The sequence below is a fragment of the Tachysurus fulvidraco genome, chromosome 14 (genome assembly GCF_022655615.1).
Source record: "Tachysurus fulvidraco isolate hzauxx_2018 chromosome 14, HZAU_PFXX_2.0, whole genome shotgun sequence".
Classification (NCBI taxonomy): Eukaryota; Metazoa; Chordata; class Actinopteri; order Siluriformes; family Bagridae; genus Tachysurus; species Tachysurus fulvidraco.
In genome coordinates, this window is record NC_062531.1 from 7556161 (window position 1) to 7576223 (window position 20063).

The 20063-nt window shown below is 38.3% G+C and overlaps 1 protein-coding gene across 2 annotated transcripts; it reads right to left on the minus strand.

Annotated features, from left to right (window-relative positions):
- Positions 1-3289: 3289 nt before the first annotated feature.
- Positions 3290-18313, minus strand: arih2 (ariadne homolog 2 (Drosophila)). 2 transcript variants are annotated; one of them, XM_027134033.2, is made up of 15 exons: positions 18156-18313; positions 16132-16590; positions 14486-14553; positions 14320-14392; positions 13107-13248; positions 12670-12791; positions 9657-9766; positions 9050-9167; positions 8880-8930; positions 6298-6319; positions 6046-6197; positions 5448-5591; positions 5280-5348; positions 4657-4770; positions 3290-4018 (listed from the first exon to the last, which is right to left on the minus strand). In XM_027134033.2, the coding sequence occupies exons 2-15, from the start codon at positions 16378-16380 to the stop codon at positions 3947-3949; spliced, it is 1506 nt and encodes a 501-aa protein (XP_026989834.2). In that variant the 5' UTR covers positions 16381-16590; positions 18156-18313; the 3' UTR covers positions 3290-3946. The 2 variants fall into 2 exon arrangements, with proteins under 2 accessions (XP_026989834.2, XP_026989835.2); XM_027134034.2 differs by lacking the exon at positions 18156-18313 and adding an exon at positions 17991-18013.
- Positions 18314-20063: the final 1750 nt, after the last annotated feature.

The window sequence follows — 20063 nt, forward strand, 5'->3', positions numbered from 1 at the left end:
TATAAATAAAGTCTGGCTGTCGTCACTTCCTGTTTTAGGCCACGCCCAGATTTCAAACCCGTGGTCCTTTGCAATGTTGCAACAGATTTTAACGCTACATACTAGTTATTATTATATATATATATATATATATATATTTTTAGATCTTTTAATAGTAAAATAAAATAAAAAGCCTAATGACTAATCTAGAAACTTTTTAAGCACATTAATGAATCGACCAATTCCCGATAATTATTGTTTTACTCGGTCCTTTAAAACTCTTGTTATAACAATATATTAAAGTAACAAATATTTTTTTTCTTCATGATTTCTCACCTTTCACTTCTTATTTACTGCTCACTGTTCAATGCATTCTTAATAAGAACTATGTATTTTGTAAACACAGTGCCATGAACAAAGATATTTAGATTTTTTATTCTCTACATTTTCTGTATACTGTGTATATATATAATTAGATAATATAATGTTATAATAATATATTATAATATATTATATATTTTTTATATTGTATTATATCCGAAGCTAAATAATCCTTCCCTCTTCTTGAACTGTAATTTGAAGTCTGATAAATAATGCAGAATAATAATCTGTGACTTCTAGACACTTTTTGAGTTTGCTTTAATTACTAAAGTTAGGAACAGGAATTTATGATAAATTACTGGAATGAGGGCCTTAAAATGGCGATTTGAAGGAAAATCGACTTTGGACGTTTCTCATTAAAATTCACCTCCAGTGACATTTTAATGGTCGCTTTCCAAAGGAACCACCGACGAACACTTTGTTCCCAGGATAACTACTACTAGTAGTAGTAGTACTAGTAATGATTCATCCCTGTGATGTTACACACATTAGAATACTGTGTGTGTGTGTGTGTGTGTGTGTGTGTGTGTGTGTGTGTGTGTGTGTGTGTGTGTGTGTGTGTGTGAGAGAGAGAGAGACCATCATACCCAGACCACACCACAGTTTTCTGGGTCCTACATGAAAAGTAGCCAGTTTACAGAAATCATTGAACCAAATCTTTCAGACCTACACCACATACACACACTTCTAATATACATCTATCAAATTGTTTGCATGCTGCTTACATTCACCAAACTGTTTACATGCTGTTTTGCACACTTTTTTTTCTTTTTTGCTCTTTGCACACACTGTCTAACATTTCAGTCATTTTGCTCATACTGTACAATATTTCAGTTGTTGCTGTTTTTGCACAATCTTATACACTATCTCAGGGACCTGCTGCTAAGAAACTGTGTTCATTCTAGTATTACTGCACGGAATATTGAATACTGAACTTAACAGTATTTACATACAGTATTGACACTGGTCGGTCGGCGCTGTTTTTTGTTTACTTTCTTACTGTCTTTTGTGTACTGTCTTTTTTGTATTTTGTGCATTGTCTTGTCTGTATTGTCCTGCACTGTCTTGTCTTGCACTGTTTGCACCTTAGTAAGTAGTCCTAGCCACATAAAGTACAACCTTGCAACCTGCAAGGTTGTACTTTATGTGGCTAGGACTACTTACTAAGTCCTAGCCCTGTCTTTGTTTTATGTGGCACCTTGATCCTGGAGAAACGTTGTTTCATTTCACTATGTACTGCAACAGCTATATACGGTTGAAATGACAATAAAAGCTTCTTGACTTGACTTGAGATGAAGGTGGAGAGACACTCATACTGAAGATTAGGTTCTTTCACTATAGATAGAAATCTCTTTGTAAAAACACGGATCATTAAAACACAATTCGTTCACGTATGACAAATTCAAATGGGTTGTGACACTTCACATTTTTCCATGAACTGGGAAATTTTCATGTGTTATTTTCACATGACTTTTAAAAAAGAATACTTAGTTTTCACATGCTAATTGTTCTCCTGTAGAGCTGGTGGTTTTATAGTTTATGGGATTCACCACATTTGTTTTTGTGTTATACATATGTAAGGGTTGAATAATTATGCAAGTGCATATTTAAAGTATGTTGAGATGCATTTTTCCATAAGAAAGACTTGAGCACATGTGAAAAGATTGGGTGAATGCCTTGCTTTTACCATATTCCCAACAACCCGGACCATGAGAAAACTAAAGATATATGAACTTTTTGAGTTGTTTAATTTCTCCAAGTTACATCTACAATTGATGTGGATGTAATATAACCAACACTATTTAATCATGCTTTATAGCCCACTGTCTTCCCCCAGAACACCCCTAAAATACCATACAACTGTACTCAATAATGGATTTAAATTGAAGAGATAACATTGAAATAAACAGAGGCAACGGTCATACAACTGCCTGTTGGGCCAGAGTAATGATGCATACAAACATTCCTGTAGTCATTAAGTAATATTTATAAACTGATGTGTAAATGAACTTACAAGCTTATTTTCTCATTAAGTCAGATACTTAAATTTGTCCTTCACTAAGTTATGAATCTTGAATGAACAGAGATTAAATATAAAAGTATGGTATTGTATTATAGCTGGTTCTGTTGTATTATCCTAGAGGATTCAGGTATTGTGGTATTGTCCAACATCGACTAAATGCCTTAAGAACTGAAGTCATATCGTATTGTCTGGAAAGTTTACAACCAATAGTATATATATATATATATATATATATATATATATATATATATATATATATATATATATATATATATATATATATATATATATATCTCGAGTACTAATACTTATAATTACAGTATGCAGTTTGAGGCATAGCCTGTTTTTCACTTACACTGAACTACAATAACAGTAATCCTACACCTATAGCTGTAATCCGAGTGCTCCTAAAAATCTTCTATTTCCTAAAGAACCATTTTCTCAGTTCTCCAAATCAGGAAAAAAAAGCTAATTTTCAGAATACAGACTCTCTTGCGTAATAGGTATAGTGCAGCGATGTTCTGGGTGTAGCTGTGTTTTCTCTATCTTTTGGTTGCATGTGTGTATGGGCCACCCCATGGGGTTAATTTTATCTCTGGCTCACAGGGCTGGCTATATTTGGTTTGTGTGTCCAGACCTGAACATGCAGTGGTTACATGTGCCAAATAAGCATGTGAGCACACAAACAGAAGTGGTCATGAGTAAAAGGCACATATAACAGTCATGAAAGTTTCTAAAAGATAAATGTAAGAACGGTAAGCATTACGCAGTAGAGAATAACATTATTAGTTTGATAATTTGTTGAACATTTTCATTACTTTAAAAACATAAAATTACAATAAGGTGACAGGTGTGTGTGTGTGTGTGTGTGTGTGTGTGTGTGTGTACAGAACACAGGACTCAATATCTGGTTTAAAAACCTTCTCTCAGTAACTATTTCTGTATTAATGTACAACCGTTGAAAATTACAGCATGTTTCATTTGTTTTTAAGCGAGCTAACTATCAACAGCCATTTTCAGGAAGAAAAAAAATAAATCAACCTAGAGTGAAAAGCGAAAAAAGAAAGGGTGAAAGATAAAACAAACAAACAAACAAAACAAAAAGAGAACCCCCCCAAAAAGTGATTACTGGGAGGATTCAGCTGGAAGAGCAGCAGGTAGTCCAGGTTTCAGGAGTGTTGACTATGTATATTTTAAACTGTGTGTGTATTTGTGTGTTGATATGGAGTTGTTCAAAAAAAATTAAATAATTTGGGGCATGAATCATGCTATGACAATTGCGCTCTGATGAAACTCTGGAGCTAAGAGACAGATGGGTGGGAAAAATAGAGAAAGGGATAGAAAGAGGGATGGGGGGAGGGAGGTTTCCGCATGGACAGGAGAGAATACAAGAAATATGACCAAATGTATGAATGAGAGAAAGAGAGACACATGAGAAACAGCACAAAAGAAACAAGTGACGGATGGGGAGGTGAGGGGATCTTTGGAGCGAGAGACAGATGGAGAAGGATGAGAGGATGATAGAAAAGAGAGCCAAATGCTGGGATCATATCAGACAAGCGTTCAAGTGTCATGAAAGTCCTTCAGCAGTGTGCGTCTCTTCTGTTCAGCGATGTGCATCTGATTTTCCAAATCCTATGGAGGGGGGAAAAAGGAAAAAAAAAGAATCAATTCACAATTAATTAATTAATCAATCAATCAAATCAATCAATCAATCAAATAAGAATAAACAAAACAGAAAAGGAACATTAAAAAACCCTACAAATGCTACACACTACAGGAGATCATCGCTATTAATTTTTCTTTCTGATGAGCATAGTGTACAGCTAAATTATATACTGTAGAATATTGTGTACTATTTCTCACAGCACTGTACAATAATAATTGAGAATAGTCATGTCATGTGACTACATCAGCTACATTCACTCGTAGGCTTAGTCCCTCTTATAATATAGACGACTAAATATAGACGACATTATTATTGTGACCATGTGAAGGATTTTTCCTAGGCATCAAGTCAACAAATAAAGATGAAACTAGAGTGGAAATCTAGTATGAAGCATTTTTATTAACGTGTCTAGTGAAACAATACCACATGCTCTTTACTCTACCCCCTTGAGTATTGAGGTTTTTAATCTAGCACTGTAATGTAAGAATGTAAGAATAGGGAGTTATGGCTGGGAGTCATCATTTGAAGGTGTAAAGGCATGATGGTTTGTGTGTGGTAGGAGCAGATGGTGCTGTAAACAACAACAACAACAAAAACCTCTCACCCCTCTATCAGTGGCATTGAGCTCCCCCTCTACTCTCTCATAACTGTCCGCCCTCTCCACCTTCCATGACAGGTTCTCGATCTCCGCTTCCAGCTGCGCCTGCTGGTACTCAAACTGCACAGGAGGACACACATACAGACACACACACACACACACACACACACACACAGACAATGTAAACAACTGCTAAACATTAAATGATGTTACGCTTCTACAATAGTCAATAGTTTTATGAATTTTCTGTATGTACTTTATTAATTTAATGATGCTATTCATGCTTTTGATTTCTGAACATCTTAAAAGATTCAAAACATTTAAAATCACACAAACTGTACTAACTTTAAGACATTGTGGGGGAAAAATATTTTCAGTCATTCAAAAAAATTTTTATGCCATGTCAAAGTATCAACAGCTCTATAAGGTTCTTCACTTTAATAGTCAAAGTTTAGTTGAATGGGATTACCTTTATTCATTAAAAAATTAAAAATACTAACTGTAGTTGAGCATGATCTCCACCATCACATCAGTTGACAACAGAAAAGCAACATTAAAATAAGTAATAAATGTGCAGCCTGTCCACGAGTCTGAATGTAAATCTGCACATGGCTGGTAAGATCACTCACCAGTTTTTTGCGGGGTCCAGACTCCATGTAGTAGGCGTAGGGGTAAGTATACTGCAGTGTGTAGCGACACTAGGAAGAGAAACGACAGAGAAGCACAGGGCAAAAACAGTTGTGAAGCATAACCTATGAAAACATTGCAGAAAGAATGTGTGCAGTGTGTGTACATACCTTGGCCAGTAGCTTGGCAGCATTTTGCATGTACTGCCAGTCGATCCAGGTACCCAAGTTATTCATAACCCTCTCATGAATTTTCTCCTGAATGCGCTGATACGTCTGAGCCTCCAGCTGCATACTCTTATTGTGGTTCTCCCACTAAACACATTCACAAACGCACACTTTAGTGTCCGTTTGCTGTCCAATCAGAAAGAATACAAACTTCACTGGAACTCTAAGGTTTGTACTGGTTGTAACTCAGTTTGGCTGCAGGTAAAAGCACCAAATATGAGCTTGTGAAATATTTCAGACATTCTTTATTATTGTGTAATGCATTAGACGGTCCCCATTTGTTTAGTGTTTAATTTTATCAGGGCCCAATCTATATATTGCTTGGTCAAAAGAATCAGCCTGTATAAATTTGACAGATTTGGTGAAATTGACAGTAATAAACAATGTTCAAAAAAATCCCATTTGCACTACTAAACACAACTCTTGGGTTTTAGGGACCATTTATAAGACACAAAAGGCATGAGGGTAATAACCTAAAACTAGGCTAGTGGCTGTTCACAGCTTCTCTGAAACGTTTTGTTTACATGTATGCATGTTGTACCCTCTCAAAGTAGAAGAGGTATTTTTTCAGGGCTTCTCTAGCCTGCGCCTGTTGGCTCTGGTTCACGATGTCAGGATTCTCTTTGTAGCGGCTGCACTCGTAATACTCGCTGCCGTGAGTCTTCCAATCTCCCAAACACATCCAGCAGAAATCTACACACAAACATGCACTGAATTTATGCCAGAAAACTGCATGTTCTAGCTGCGTTCATTTGATTAGGTAATCTTACATGAACTGCGGTTAGGCTCTTACCGTGTTTACATTTGGAGCATTGCTGCATGGAAAGAGAGAGGAGAAAAATATAAACACTTATAAACACTTACAGGAAGCCTAAAAACAACACTTAAATAACATAACAAATTTAAGAATGTTCACAATTTGAGGCCGAGATTTAATTTCTTTATTTAAAAGTATGGAAAAAGGTGAAGATTTCTTTTTAAAAACTCATCCTCTATCAATTTGATATTAAAAGTATATTTGATATAATTTGACCATAATCAAATATGAAGAAACAAAAGCATTTTTGATCTATTCTGACCAAAACCAAATCCAATTAAGCCTTAGTTAGTGAGCACAAGCACTGCACAAAGTTTCTTATTTATATTTGACATTTTGGCCAATTGCATCTTGCTTTTTGTTTGTAATGTTTATGTTGTTTAAGCTTTAATTTATCTAATGTATGTCAGGCAGGAGCACAGAACTCCTGCATTTTTCTGATCGAAGGTGTTTCTTGCAATCAAATTGTAGCCACCGCTCGTCAGACCTGACCCTGTTTGTCCTTTATGCAGTAAACTCACAGCCTACTTTATAAATGCACTTTTCAGATTTTTTTTATAGCCGTAGTGTATTTTTATGACTATTATAACTGTTATAATTAATTTGGTAATAGTCCATTCCTAGCAATCAAGCATCAGGAAATAATTAATTGTCTAAACTAAAAAATGCCTGGTATATTTAAATATTTATATGAAATGTGTGTGATATATATATAGATCTATAGATCTATCTATCAATCAATCAATCAAATACTCGGGATCATAGGGCAGACAGATTTTTAAATCCAGTAATTCCTCTTTGTAAACTACAATCTCCATGACTTGACAGGCGGTCATATTTGAAAGCCTACATACGTGGACAAAATTGTTGGTACCCTTCGGTCGGAAACACGGTCACAGAAAAAACTTTTAACTTTTAAAAAGTAATAATAAATAGAAATTCTATGAATGTTAACCAGTGAAATTCAGACATTGCTTTTCAACCATGCTTCAATGGAATTATTTAAAAAAAATTAACTCATGGAACAGGCCTAGACAAAAATGATGGTACCCCTAACTTAATATTTTGTTGCACAACCTTTTGAGGCAATCACTGCAATCAGACAATTCCTGTAACTGTCAATGTGACTTCTGCACCTCTCAGCAGGTATTTTGGCCCACTCCTCATGAGCAAACTGCTCCAGTTGTTTCCGGTTTGAAGAGTGTCATTTCCAGACGGCATGTTTCAGCTCCTTCCAAAGATGCTCAATATGATTGAGGTCAGGGCTCATAGGAAAACATTGAACTATTCTAATGTGGCATTCTCTTAGCCATTCTTGGGTGTTTTTAGCTGTGCTTTGGGTCATTGTCCTGTTGTAAGACCCATGACCTGCGACTGAGACCAAGCTTTCTGATACTGGCCAGCACTTTTCTCTCTAGAATCCCTTGATAGTCTTTAGATTTCATTGTACCCTGCACAGATTCAAGACACCCTGTGCCAGATGAAGCAAAGCAACCCCAGAACATAACAGAGCCTCCTCCATGTTTCACAGTAGGGATAGTGTTCTTTTCTTGATATGCTTCATTTTCCATCTGTGAACATAGAGCTTATGTGCCTTGGCAAAAAGTTCCATTTTTCTCTCATCTGTCCATAGGACATTCTCCCAGAAGCTTTGTGGCTTGTCAACATGGTTGGCATATTCCAGTCTAGCTTTTTTTTTTATGATATGTTCTCCTTGGTCGTCTCCCATGTAGTCCACTTTGGCTTAAACAATGAAGGATGGTGTGATCTGACACTGATGTTCCATGTGCATGAAGTTCACCTTGGATCTCTTTAGAACTCTTTCTGGGCTCTTTTGTTACCATTCGGATTATCCGTCTCTTTGATTTGGCATCAATTTTCCTCCTGCCACCATGTCCAGGGAGGTTGGCTACAGTCCCATGGATCTTAAATTTCTGAATATTATGTGCAACTGTAGTCACAGGAACATCTAGCTGCTTGGAGATGGTCTTATAGCCTTTACCTTTATCATGCGTGTCTATAATTTCCTTTCTAATCTCCTAAGACAACTCTTTCCTTCGCTTCCTCTGGTTCATGTTGAATGTGGTACACACCATGTCACCAGACAAAACAGTGACTACCTGGAGCCCTATATATAGGCCCACTGACTGATTACAAGATTGTAGACACCTGTGATGCTAATTAGGGGACACACCTTGAATTAACATGTCCCTTTGGTCACATTATTTTCAGTCCTTCCTAGGGGTACCATCATTTTTGTCTAGGCCTGTTCCATGAGTTTATTTTTTAAATAATTCCGTTGAAGCATGGTTGAAAAGCAATGTCTGACTTTCATTGGTTAACGTTCATAGAATTTTTATGTATTATTACTTTTGTCAGATAAAAGTTTTTTCTGTGACTATTGTGAGTTTTTCTTTCATTGACCGAAGGGTACAAACAATTTTGTCTATGTGCGTATATGGATAAAAGTGCAATTGAATGTATGCACAACATGTTTTTAAATAGCCGTGAAGATGCAGGAATTAGAATGGAGTGCAGCCAGAGTGCACGCTACTCACCATGTGGTTGCAGCCTCCGTTTTTCTCAATGCAGATATTGCACTTAGGACACTGCAATCCAAGAGAAAAATATCAGTTTCGACACCAAACAACTCAACCACAAGTGGCATCCGTACGAAAAATGTGCTGCATGCGTGTGCAGATGTGTTAGAGCTGGTAAATTTACTCACGTCTTTAGTGTGTGCACTGATGTAGTTGGCCGTCTCTGAATCGTCTGCGCATTTAGTGAGCCATTTGCGGATGGTAGCGCAGTCTGTGGGGGCGTGGTACATCTGTCTGCACTTAAAACTTGAGAGACAGACAGTAGCACATTCAATGAGCTGCCACTAATCAGGTAGGATGCTGCTATGAAACTGTGTTCATTATAGTATTACTGCACGCAATACTGTTGAACATACAGTATCTACACTGGTCGGCGCTGTGTCTGTTTATTGTCTTTTTATTATTGTTTTTTGTGTGTTGTCTTGTAATTTTTTGTTTGCACTGTCTTTTGTCCTGCACTGTTTGCACAGTTGCACTTTATGTGACTAGAACTACCTACTAAGTCCTTAGCTCTGTCTTTGTTCTATGTAGCCCCATGATCCTGGAGAAATGTTGCCGCATTTTACTGTGTACTGCAACAGCTAGGTATGGTTGAAATGACAATAAAAGCTTCTTGACTTGACAAGATTATATTAAAGGCGTTAATTGTATTCACAAGCAAATCTGCACATGTCGGTTTACGTTTAGAGTGATTGAGTGTGGGGTTTCTGTATACTTGAATGATTTTATATTTACCAGAAGACTTCATCACAACGACTGCACTGAACTCTGCGAGCTCGGGGCTCTTGCACCTTTATGACTATTGGACAGTCTGCACCAGGACACAACTGCAGCTGGAAGTGACTCTGTAGAATGAAACGGAACAGTACAATTATTTATTTTATAAAATCCTGAGTTCAGATCCTCAGATCAAATCCTGATGTTCATCCATGATGGAAAAATATTCTTTTAAACCACACTGCAAGCCTAAAAATTAATTATCATTGAAGCATAAAGCAGGACAGAAAGATCGACTTGTGTGAGGAACTGAAAGGTTGATGCATTTTCAATACCACAACCTAGTATATAATCCAAAACTATAATTTTTAAATACTTGCTATGTAAACAACATACCATCCTGCATATAGGAAAAAAAACAAGTGTGTCTGCTTATTTGACACTGATGAGCAAGATGCTTAAAGATGCTGGTCACAAAAAGGCCCTCCTTCAGTACACCAGACGGCACCTAGACAAGCCTCACAGCTTCTAGAGAAGTCATTTGGAGTGATGAGATAAACTTGAGTCACAAACATAAAAGCTATGTTTGAAGAGGAGTAAACAAGGCCTACGGGGAAACGTACACCATCACCTCTGTAAAGCATGGTGATGAGCTCCAGTGGCACAGGGGAGTTGGTAAAAATTGATGGTAAAATGAATGCAGCATGTTATCAGAAAATACTGGCAGACCATTTGCATTTCTATAGCACAAAAACGCCGCATGTGACGCTCTTGGATGTTTCAACATGACAATGATCCAAAGCACAAGACAAGGTTGTCCCTCCAATGGCTATAGCAGAAAAAGCTGAAGGTTCTGGAGCGGCCATCAGAGTCTCCTGACCTCAATATCATTATTGCACTTTGGGGAGTCCACAAACATGCAGTTTGTGTAAGACAACCAAAAGAATTGGTTGGAGGAACTGGAGCAACTGGAGGCATTTCCCAAGTAGAATGGGCAGCTATACGACATTTATGACCTGAGAGAATTAAGGACCTCAGGCACAATTATTACACAATAATAAGAACTAATTGACTACACGACACCATCCGCCCACACTGTGGTGAATCAACAACTGGCAGACGACCTGAACGAGTTCTACTGCAGGTTTGAAAAAGCCCAATTCACACCTCCTGGAACCCCTGACTCTGCCACACCTAAAATTCAGTTCAGTGAGGATGATGTGTGTCAGGTCTTCAGGAAGATCAAGAGAAGAAAAGCACATAGCCCAGACAGCGTTTCACCAGCCTGTCTGAGAACCTGTGCTGATCAACTGGCCCCCATTTTCACATGGATCTTCAACTTATCACTGGAGCTGTGTGAAGTCCCTTCATGCTTTAAGGGAGCATGTGATTGCAACAGTTTAAGGTATCAACATGCTCAGAATTGAGGCTTGCCCTGCGCTTTGAAGAAATATTTCCTGCTGCTGAAAACAGACGCTCTAATAGTGTCCCAAAACTTGGACATTTTCTGTCGTTTTCTCCTGTTTGTTACTTCTCTTTGCTCATTGACTGATATCGCGCCCTTCCATTTTGCAGCCCGCACGCACCCTCAAATAAAAAGACCGCTAACTCCACGCGTCTCCTTACGCTTTTACATAAGTGCGTTGTCACACACACACACACACACACACACACACACGCGTGCGCGTACGCCCACAAAATAATTGCACAATAACGTGATGTGAGCTTTAAAATTAAATAAAAGAGGCTTCGAGGCAGAGGAATTTGCCTCAAACTATTTTTGTAATCGAGTTACTCAAGGAATCGTTTCAGCCCTAGTTATAATATCCAAACAACTGCCATACTGGCGAGCTGACTTTTCCTCTTTTATTTACACTTTCCTCGCTCACTGCGGCGCTCATTTTCTGCTCATCATTCGCCGGTTACTGAAGAGGAATCCAGCACCAGCAAACGTGATACGTGCCTTTGTTAATGCAACCAAAATTGCTTCGCAACTTCTGTTTTCTTCCGACGAAGAATAAAAAATATCTATCGTCTTATCGAGCACATTTTATATCGCTATCGATCACGTGTCTATTGCGATACATATTGTTATCGTTTTTTCGCCCAGCCCTACTACAGAGGGTAGTCCGGACTGCTGAGCGAATCATTGGCACAACTCTCCCCACTCTCCAAGATCTGTACTTCTCCAGAGTGAGCAAAAAGTCAAAGACAATCAATCTGGACCCCTCACATCCAGCACACTCCCTCTTTGAACTGTTGCCATCTGTTCGACGCTACAGAGCCCTGAGCTCCAGAACGACCAGACATAGGAACGGTTTCTTCCCTCAGGCTATCCATCTGATGAACACTTAACGTACACGGAACACACAACACTATACTTACACGTTATTTACTTAAAACACATACTATTTATATTTCAATTGCACATTTCACACTTGTACATACAAATTGTATATTGTATGTCATTCTGTTACACTGTGGAGCTTCTGTCACTAAAACAAATTCCTCGCATGTGAAAACATACCTGGCAACAAAGCTCTTTCTGATTCTGATTCTAAATGTGTGAAAATTTTTAACAGGGATTATTTCCTTATTTTGTTTGATGATTGTACCATTCTGTTATGCCTTACATATTAAATTGTGTCCTTTAAGAAATAAACTAAATTTGTTTTGCCTTCTCACTCATGTTTTCTTTATATAAATAAAAACAAATAAAGAACACACATCTTGCAAATTCAGTTTTACAAGACCCTGCAATTTGATCACATAGCTGTGAGTTATTAGCGCAGGTCATACAGCATCTCTAACATTCCCCCACCCAGACTAGTATCTTGCCCCCCACTGGTCTACACCAAGTGCCTAATACACTACCAAAACAAAAAAAAAAAAACGTGTTTAAATTATTTAGTTACCTATTTATTTTATTTTTCACCCAGAGCTGCGATAACAACATTGTGGTGTCATGACATCCCTAATCTGTCCACTTGTAATTCTGTGTGTATTTTATTACAAAACAAACATGCAATACCTCCACATAGTCCCTGAAGAGGTAGCGTCTGTATTTGTCCTTTAGTTCTTCACTGGGAAGCAGTGGCAGGACAAAATCCTCTGGCATCTGAAGAGAACAGTCCTGAGCCATGCACGAGATCCCTACAAGTATGCACACACGGTTGGATCAATATTTATTTTTCCGAGGTCAAACTGAAATTTCTTGTTACGTTCAAATTTACCTTGATTTAAAGAAAGGAATTGTTATTTACCGGAGTAAAAACTTCTATATAAAATCAGATTAGTAACAAACAAACAACAAACAAATGAAAGCCTTAGCATTTCTCACTTACCCAGACATTCTTACAAAACAATACACTCTTGTAAGTGTTAAAGCGTTAAAGACCAGAAGAGAAATACACACACGCCAATAACTCCTAACCTCATCTGTGCATATAGATCTGTGGGTGTACGTACCCACTCCTATGCCATCTTTGACCAGCACAGTACAGTGCTGCTCCCAGCAGGACTTGCAGAAGGAGTGCTGACAGGGTAGAGAGAGCAGTGCATCTCTCCGTACAAACTGCAGACACACACCGCACTGCAATGACGCCATGGCCTAAAAACACAGTAAACATACAGTATGAAAACTTTAGTCATGAGAGAACAGTATTACCCAAAACACATACAGAAGGGCTGAACAATTAGTCACATTATAATCCTGTCCTCAGTTTTTGCTTTCCAAGAGCAGTTTAATCCACAAAGGTCCAGTGTGGGTAAAGGATTCATTCTAGCCAAGCAGAAGCCATGACTGAGTCTACTGAAAGCCTTGTACCTGCACCCACACCAGTCCTTGGACAACCCAACCTTAGACTACTTGATCATAATCAACATCAGTTACCTTTGAGCTTTTCTGAAATTAGTTGAATGCCTGCTATCTAAAACACAGTAAGCCTGCAGGGAACGGCGATTTCATTCAGCATTACAAGCAAAACTAAAAATCTCTAGACACGCACCAGAAGATACGATCAATTAATGGGACTGAGAAGTATTGATTGAGAAGACAGACATTTGAAGGAATATACAGTAGCCTACTGTGTGAAAACCTTTAGGGTTTTTTGGATGATAATAAGAGATAAGACAAAGTGCAATAAAACGGCTTTGTTATTAAACTGGCTGAATGAATATAATATAAATAATTTGATTTCAATATTGAACAAAACATTGATTTTCATTTTAGCCATTACCATGCAGACCTACCACACTGCTCTACTATTCATAAATATTTGATCTCTATAACTATATGGATTCCTTTCTTTAGCCAGAATGACGACATTCAAGCACACACACACTTTAATATTCCTAAGAGATTTGTGATGTACGTTTCTGAAACGCACTGTACAACCACACACTCAATCATTATACTTGTAAACAACAATACAACTTTCGAGGAAGCAGAAATGTCCCAGATGCGGCCAACTTGAAAGCATGTCCGACTGCAGGTTTTAGTTTAGGTACCAGCTGATGGCTGCTGCTTTTCCATACAGCTGTGTTTTTGTTTATAACTTTAAAAAAAAATATGCAAACAGAGTTAGTGCTAGTGAGACCAGAACTACTGCAATGCCGTGCCAGTGAATTGAAGTAAACTGGAAAACAACAACAACAACTCCAACAACAAAAAGATACTCACAGTGAGAGATCGGCAGGTGGTTATGGGCTGAACCTGGGCCTCACAAAGCAACTGTGAAGAGTTTGACTTGCACCTATAACACACAGAGAAAATCAGCTCTTCCCTTTCGTTGTTTGTAAACTTGCCCCATATTTAATCAGGGTAGTTTATGTGCGTGTTCTATTACCTGTCTAGTATCTGTGACACTTGCCAGTGGAAATGTACAAGGACCAATTTGGCCACAGCCGGTGACACCTAGTGAAAGAAAAAAACAATACAAGTGAATCATTTCTGACTAAAGAATTAATGATGCATTTAGTAAAGCAGTAGGAAAGACAGTCATTTGGTATACCAATTTTGGCCAATTAAAGCAATGATCAGCCACAACACCAACCGAAATCTGAATAAATTAAATTAAAAAAAAAAAAAACAGCACCTACTACATAAACACAATCAGCTCATTCCTTTGCCCTTTTCATTGATGAGATTTTAAAATTGCCTACCTTTAGGCCTCCCATATTTACACAATTACACAATCTACACGTTTATGATGCCTCATTCTCACTCACCTTGGGAAGAAGAGTGTGTTGTGTGTGTGTGTGTGTGTGTGTGTGTGTAATAGACCAGAGCAAAGACGAGAATTCATTGTATGTGAATCAAATAAACCTCGTCACAGTACATTTAAATGACCCCAGGACCAACTCCCACCTTCTTGGAATACAACATTACCTTTGTTAAAAATAAGACACAAAATAAATTATGTTCCTAATGCATTTTTGTGAAGTTCGACAGTTGCTCTTTAGGACCTACTGAGAAAAATAACTCAATCCGAGTATTAGTGTGCAATTTCTTAAGACAGACAGGATGAAGAAAAGCTCGCACTAATGTAGCCTTAGTAAAAGCCTGGCTGCTGACTTCAGGAAGCATCTCTCTGCATGCTGCCCGTGAAAGATTTGAGGCCGATAATGATTCTCCAGGTTTAGGAGAAGCAGCTGTAACACTGCAGCCCACACAGTCACACCAGTGCCAGGTCACATTAAACTATGCAGAACCACACAGCCTTTTCTCCCTGTACTCTCTCCTTCACACGCATGAACACAGCAGGGTTTCCTTCCAGTGAATTTAGTTCAGACGGTTCAGTGAGTCAATTCTGCCCACCCACAGTGCTGAAGCATGTGGGGTAAATAAATAAATGAAACTTTAATGGATCGCAACGGAATCTGGTGCTTTATTTTTCGATAGCATTTACAGAACGAGTATTGTACGCCGTTTTATATATAAACGTTCTTCTGCTGTACCACACGCAGATAAACCAATTTAACAGCTACTAAACTGCTTGTTTTAATCACAAAGACCAGCTTCTCTAAGTATCTACGTTTTGATTTGCATTGTCATACATGCATGCTTTATCAGTGAAATGCTGCAAGATTTTTGTCAGAATACACTATGATCTAATTATTTGCATACTGAACAAGGCAGGTGTAAGCCTGCTTCACAAACTGCGCTCATATGGAGCACTTCCCCAATCTGAGGTACTGAGAAAATACTGAGAAAAAAACTATTTTGACCCAAGAATCAATGTATATAAATAATCAGCTATCTAAGAGGAGCTAATTGTTTAAAAGACATTGTTAAGTGCAGAGAGATCACTTAAAACCTACTCAGTGGAAGTAACCTAATAACCCATCAGCATGTCACCATATAGATCTTCATTTAACATGACATGGGAAAGGCTTTCAATTCGAATCAAAATGCAACAAAAAGAAAACATCTGCCATTTTGCATCCTAATAAGCTTTCTGAAAGAATCCACACACACACAACCAATACAAACCTTAAGGGAGGAGGACACATGGTTGACCTCCTCAGTCAGCAGTCTCTGGCTTTCTCTATAGGTCAGACATGTGAACTGGTATTCTTCCGGGTCAAAAGTGTCTGGTTCCGCTTGCTCCACGTCACCAGCCACACCTTCATAATAATAAGTCATATCACCCTGATCTTCTTCCTCAGCGCCCTCATTCTCCTCCTCTTCAAAATCTTCCTCATTACTGTCGGACGCTTGGCTGCTCATGTCCACAGACATAGCCCTTGGGGCTTATCCGTGCGCCGACTCAAATGCCGCTCTCCACCAGGAAGCGGCCCTCGATGCTGCCGCTGTCTGCCCCAGACTGGATTGCTTATCCCAGGGGGGCTGTGCCGAACTCAGCAGCAGCGGAAGAAGCAGAAAAAGTCGCACTCCCCGTCACTCATGAGGAAATCAGAAATAGGGACGAGCTGAGAGAACTGAGAGACACTGAAGGGACACAGTCAAAAAATTGTGTTATTGATCAGTAATGTATTTTTATTACACAAGTTAAAGCAAGTGTATTCAATATATGACTGGAGTAGGGACGTTTTTCAATTCTTCATCACAGTTCTAAACCTCTACAATTAAGGCGTGTTGGGTTCATTGCTGCGGGCGAGTTGATTCAGAGTCAAATCTCTTTTATTGCTGTAACTGAATCGCACTTGGAAGTGGACCGAGATCGCCTGGCTGTCATGGTTTATTGGTTATTTTGGTCCACACTTGAATGTGTTTGCTGTGTTCTCAAATGCACAGCCACACACACCAGGTTCGAATCAAATAGATTTAACAGTGTACATGTGCAATCAGGAGATGTAAATAGATATTAAGATCGCTTTACCTAGTACTCTAAGATAAGCCCAATAGTGGTAGTATCAAGTCTGGCTGATAAACTACGTCAGCACACGTAAACATAATACACAAGCGCATATAAAATACTTGGAAAGAATTCTGGGAATTCATAACTGGTTTGGTGCACAACCACATCTCGTGTTTATCTCGCTGGATCGACTTCACTAACCCACATCTGCTGGTCAAGGTGGCCTGGAGTCTTATCTACAGAAACACAGGCCTTGGATATTCACACTTTGAGGTTAAAAGTGTGGGTGTTATGGGTCATTTCTTTTTGGAGGTCGTTTTCCAAACATCTGATTTTTTTTCACCCCATGTTGCTCAAGTCACAGATGGTCAAAATGAACAAATGGTGCAAAGACAAAACTGCGCTGGAATGAAAGGCTTCTGTTGAGGTTTAACGGATTAAACATAGGGCAAGAGATCACAAGAAAGATTAGCTCTTGTTAGTTGATGTGACCACTGCCAAATCTCACCCATGTCTCGGTGTACACTGGGACTCTGGACACTGTTGAATCAGTGCCAAAAGCACCATATATAGACCAAGAGATGTGTCTGAAATGAAGACTATCACCAGTCCAGCTCAAGACTGCACTTTTTCCAGATACGAAAAACAACTCGCTGTGCTTTCCTCTTCTCTTACTACTATTAATAACCCACAGCACACGCATAATAACACACAAAGTGCCTGGTTGGAGATTACAGTTTCAGACAGTTAAAGCGGGGAGCGATGGGAGGCTGTAAACCGTTGACCTGAACTCGTTAGTTGGGTTTGTTTACACTCGCGAACGCTGCATTGTTGTCTGACTTAATAAAAGCTAGCTTAGCAAGCTAAAGCTAAAGCAGCAGATACGCAGGAGACTGGCTGCTAGTTAAACGTGTAAACTATCCTGTTTTCAGTCTGTATCAGATCTACTGAAAACTACAAGTTATACATAGATGTTTTCCAGCGTTTGTATCATTTGTTAGCTCGAGTAAGTAAGATTTTTTTTTCATACAAAACCATTTCCTCCCCCAGATGAACCCGAACGCCGTCACCAGCTCGCACTTCAGTCCGAGGATTCGTATGTAAACAAGGCCATTTTACAACTCTGCGTGAAGTCACGTGTAAAACACGTGAAAACCCACATTCTCTACTAACACACCGAATTGGTTTTACCTACCAGAATGATACGATAAAACGCTCGACTTCTGCTGGATGAAATATTCACACGGTAGAAGTGCTCCTGTCTTGTTCAGCTAGCAGAGCCGACGCACAGCGGAACATACAAGCGGGGGCTTAGTTCGTGGCGTCACTTCCGGGTCCCCCTGAGCCAACGGCCCGGTATCAAACGCATGACTAATGGGTGCACTGACAGGATGATAAGGATTCTGTACAATATGTAGTGTACTGGGTTTTACATAGACAGCAATTTAGGATGGAACCCGAGAACTATATCAAAGGCACAGAATATAGTTTAACTCATTGTGGCATAAAAGATTATCTCTAGAAGTCAAATGAAGTGACTGTCTAAAACTCACAACATACTAAAACCCACAACATACTAAAACCCACAACATGCTAAAACTCACAACATGCTAAAACTCACAACATACTAAAACCCACAACATACTAAAACCCACAACATGCTAAAACTCACAACATGCTAAAACCCACAACATACTAAAACCCACAACATACTAAAACCCACAACATGCTAAAACTCACAACATACTAAAACTCACAACATACTAAAACTCACAACACACTAATGTATAATTGTACAGCTGGAGTATAATTTAAGTCTGGACTGTTTATCAGACAAATCCCTAGGAGAAAATAAGCAAACTTTTGTCTAGGACACTCACTTATTAAGTAGAATTAACTCTAAAATTTGTGCTATTTTCATGTTGATATTGACATATAATACAATATACATCCATGTCTACACCACCACCATATAAAACTGTTTACATGCTGTTTTGCACACTGTTTTTGCTCTTTGCACATGCTGTCTTTCACATTTCAGCTGATTGCTGTATGCAAAATACTTCACAATATCTCATGTAACTGCTGCCATAATACTAATGTGTTCATTCCAATATTTCTGCACATGTAATATTGATTGGATATACAGTATTTACACTGGTCTTGTAAATACTGTTTTTGTGTATTGTCTTTTGTGTATTGTCTTGTATTTTTTATTTGCACTGTCTTTTTGTCTTTTGTCCTGCACTGTCTATTATCCTGCACTGTCTTTTTGTCTTTTATCCTGCACTGTCTTGTTTGTCTTGTCTTGCACTGTTTGCACCAGTTTGCACAGACACACTTTATGTGACTAGGATTAACTTACTTAAGTCCTTAGCTCTGTCTTTGTTCTATGTAGCACCATGGACATGGGGAAACGCTGTCTCATTTCACTGTATACTGCAACAGCTATATATGGTAAAAGCTTCTTGAATTGACTCTTGAATTGACATTTCTTTTCAACTATTATTAAAAGTTCCCTCCAACTTAAGCTCAACTATAAGGCAACTATTAAACCAGATTTTAGACTAAATAATTCTGGTGCCCAGCAAAATTAATTTTGTCCTCATTCTTTATGTAAGATCCTAAAATTACTCCAACTTTGAGGACTTTACCTTGTATATGATCTTCAAACTTTCCCCACACATGCAGATGAACACAACACCCAAATCTTTATACACTGTGTGCTTCCATTTATTTAAAATATTTAAATCTTTTCATATTTTCCATTTTTTCCCATCATGGGCACAACTATGCTTAATAGTATTTTCAGAATCAGAATCAGAATCAGGTTTAATGGCCAAGTGTTTTGACACATACAAGGAATTTGGTTCCAGTTGTTTGTGACTCTCAAAAGTACAGACAGTATACTATACAAACTATACAAGACAATGCAGACGATGAGATACAATATAGACAGAATGAGTATTATATGAGTATAGAATATATGACTGATCAGTTATGTACATAAAGTGTGGGAAGTGCAAATAACAATTTTGTGCAATATTATGCTTTTTGTAAAATATATAGCAGCAGTAGTGTGTGTAATATATACAGATGATGT

Bases quoted from the DNA above. Each gene is read 5' to 3' on its own strand.
- arih2 (XM_027134033.2), bottom strand. From the start codon at position 16,380: ATGTCTGTGGACATGAGCAGCCAAGCGTCCGACAGTAATGAGGAAGAT. The intron at 13,249-14,319 runs GTGAGTATCTTT...CTGTGTTTTTAG, and splicing joins CCACCTGCCGATCTCTCACT to GCCATGGCGTCATTGCAGTG. The intron at 6,320-8,879 runs GTGAGTAGCGTG...CTTTCCATGCAG, and splicing joins ACGGAGGCTGCAACCACATG to CAATGCTCCAAATGTAAACA.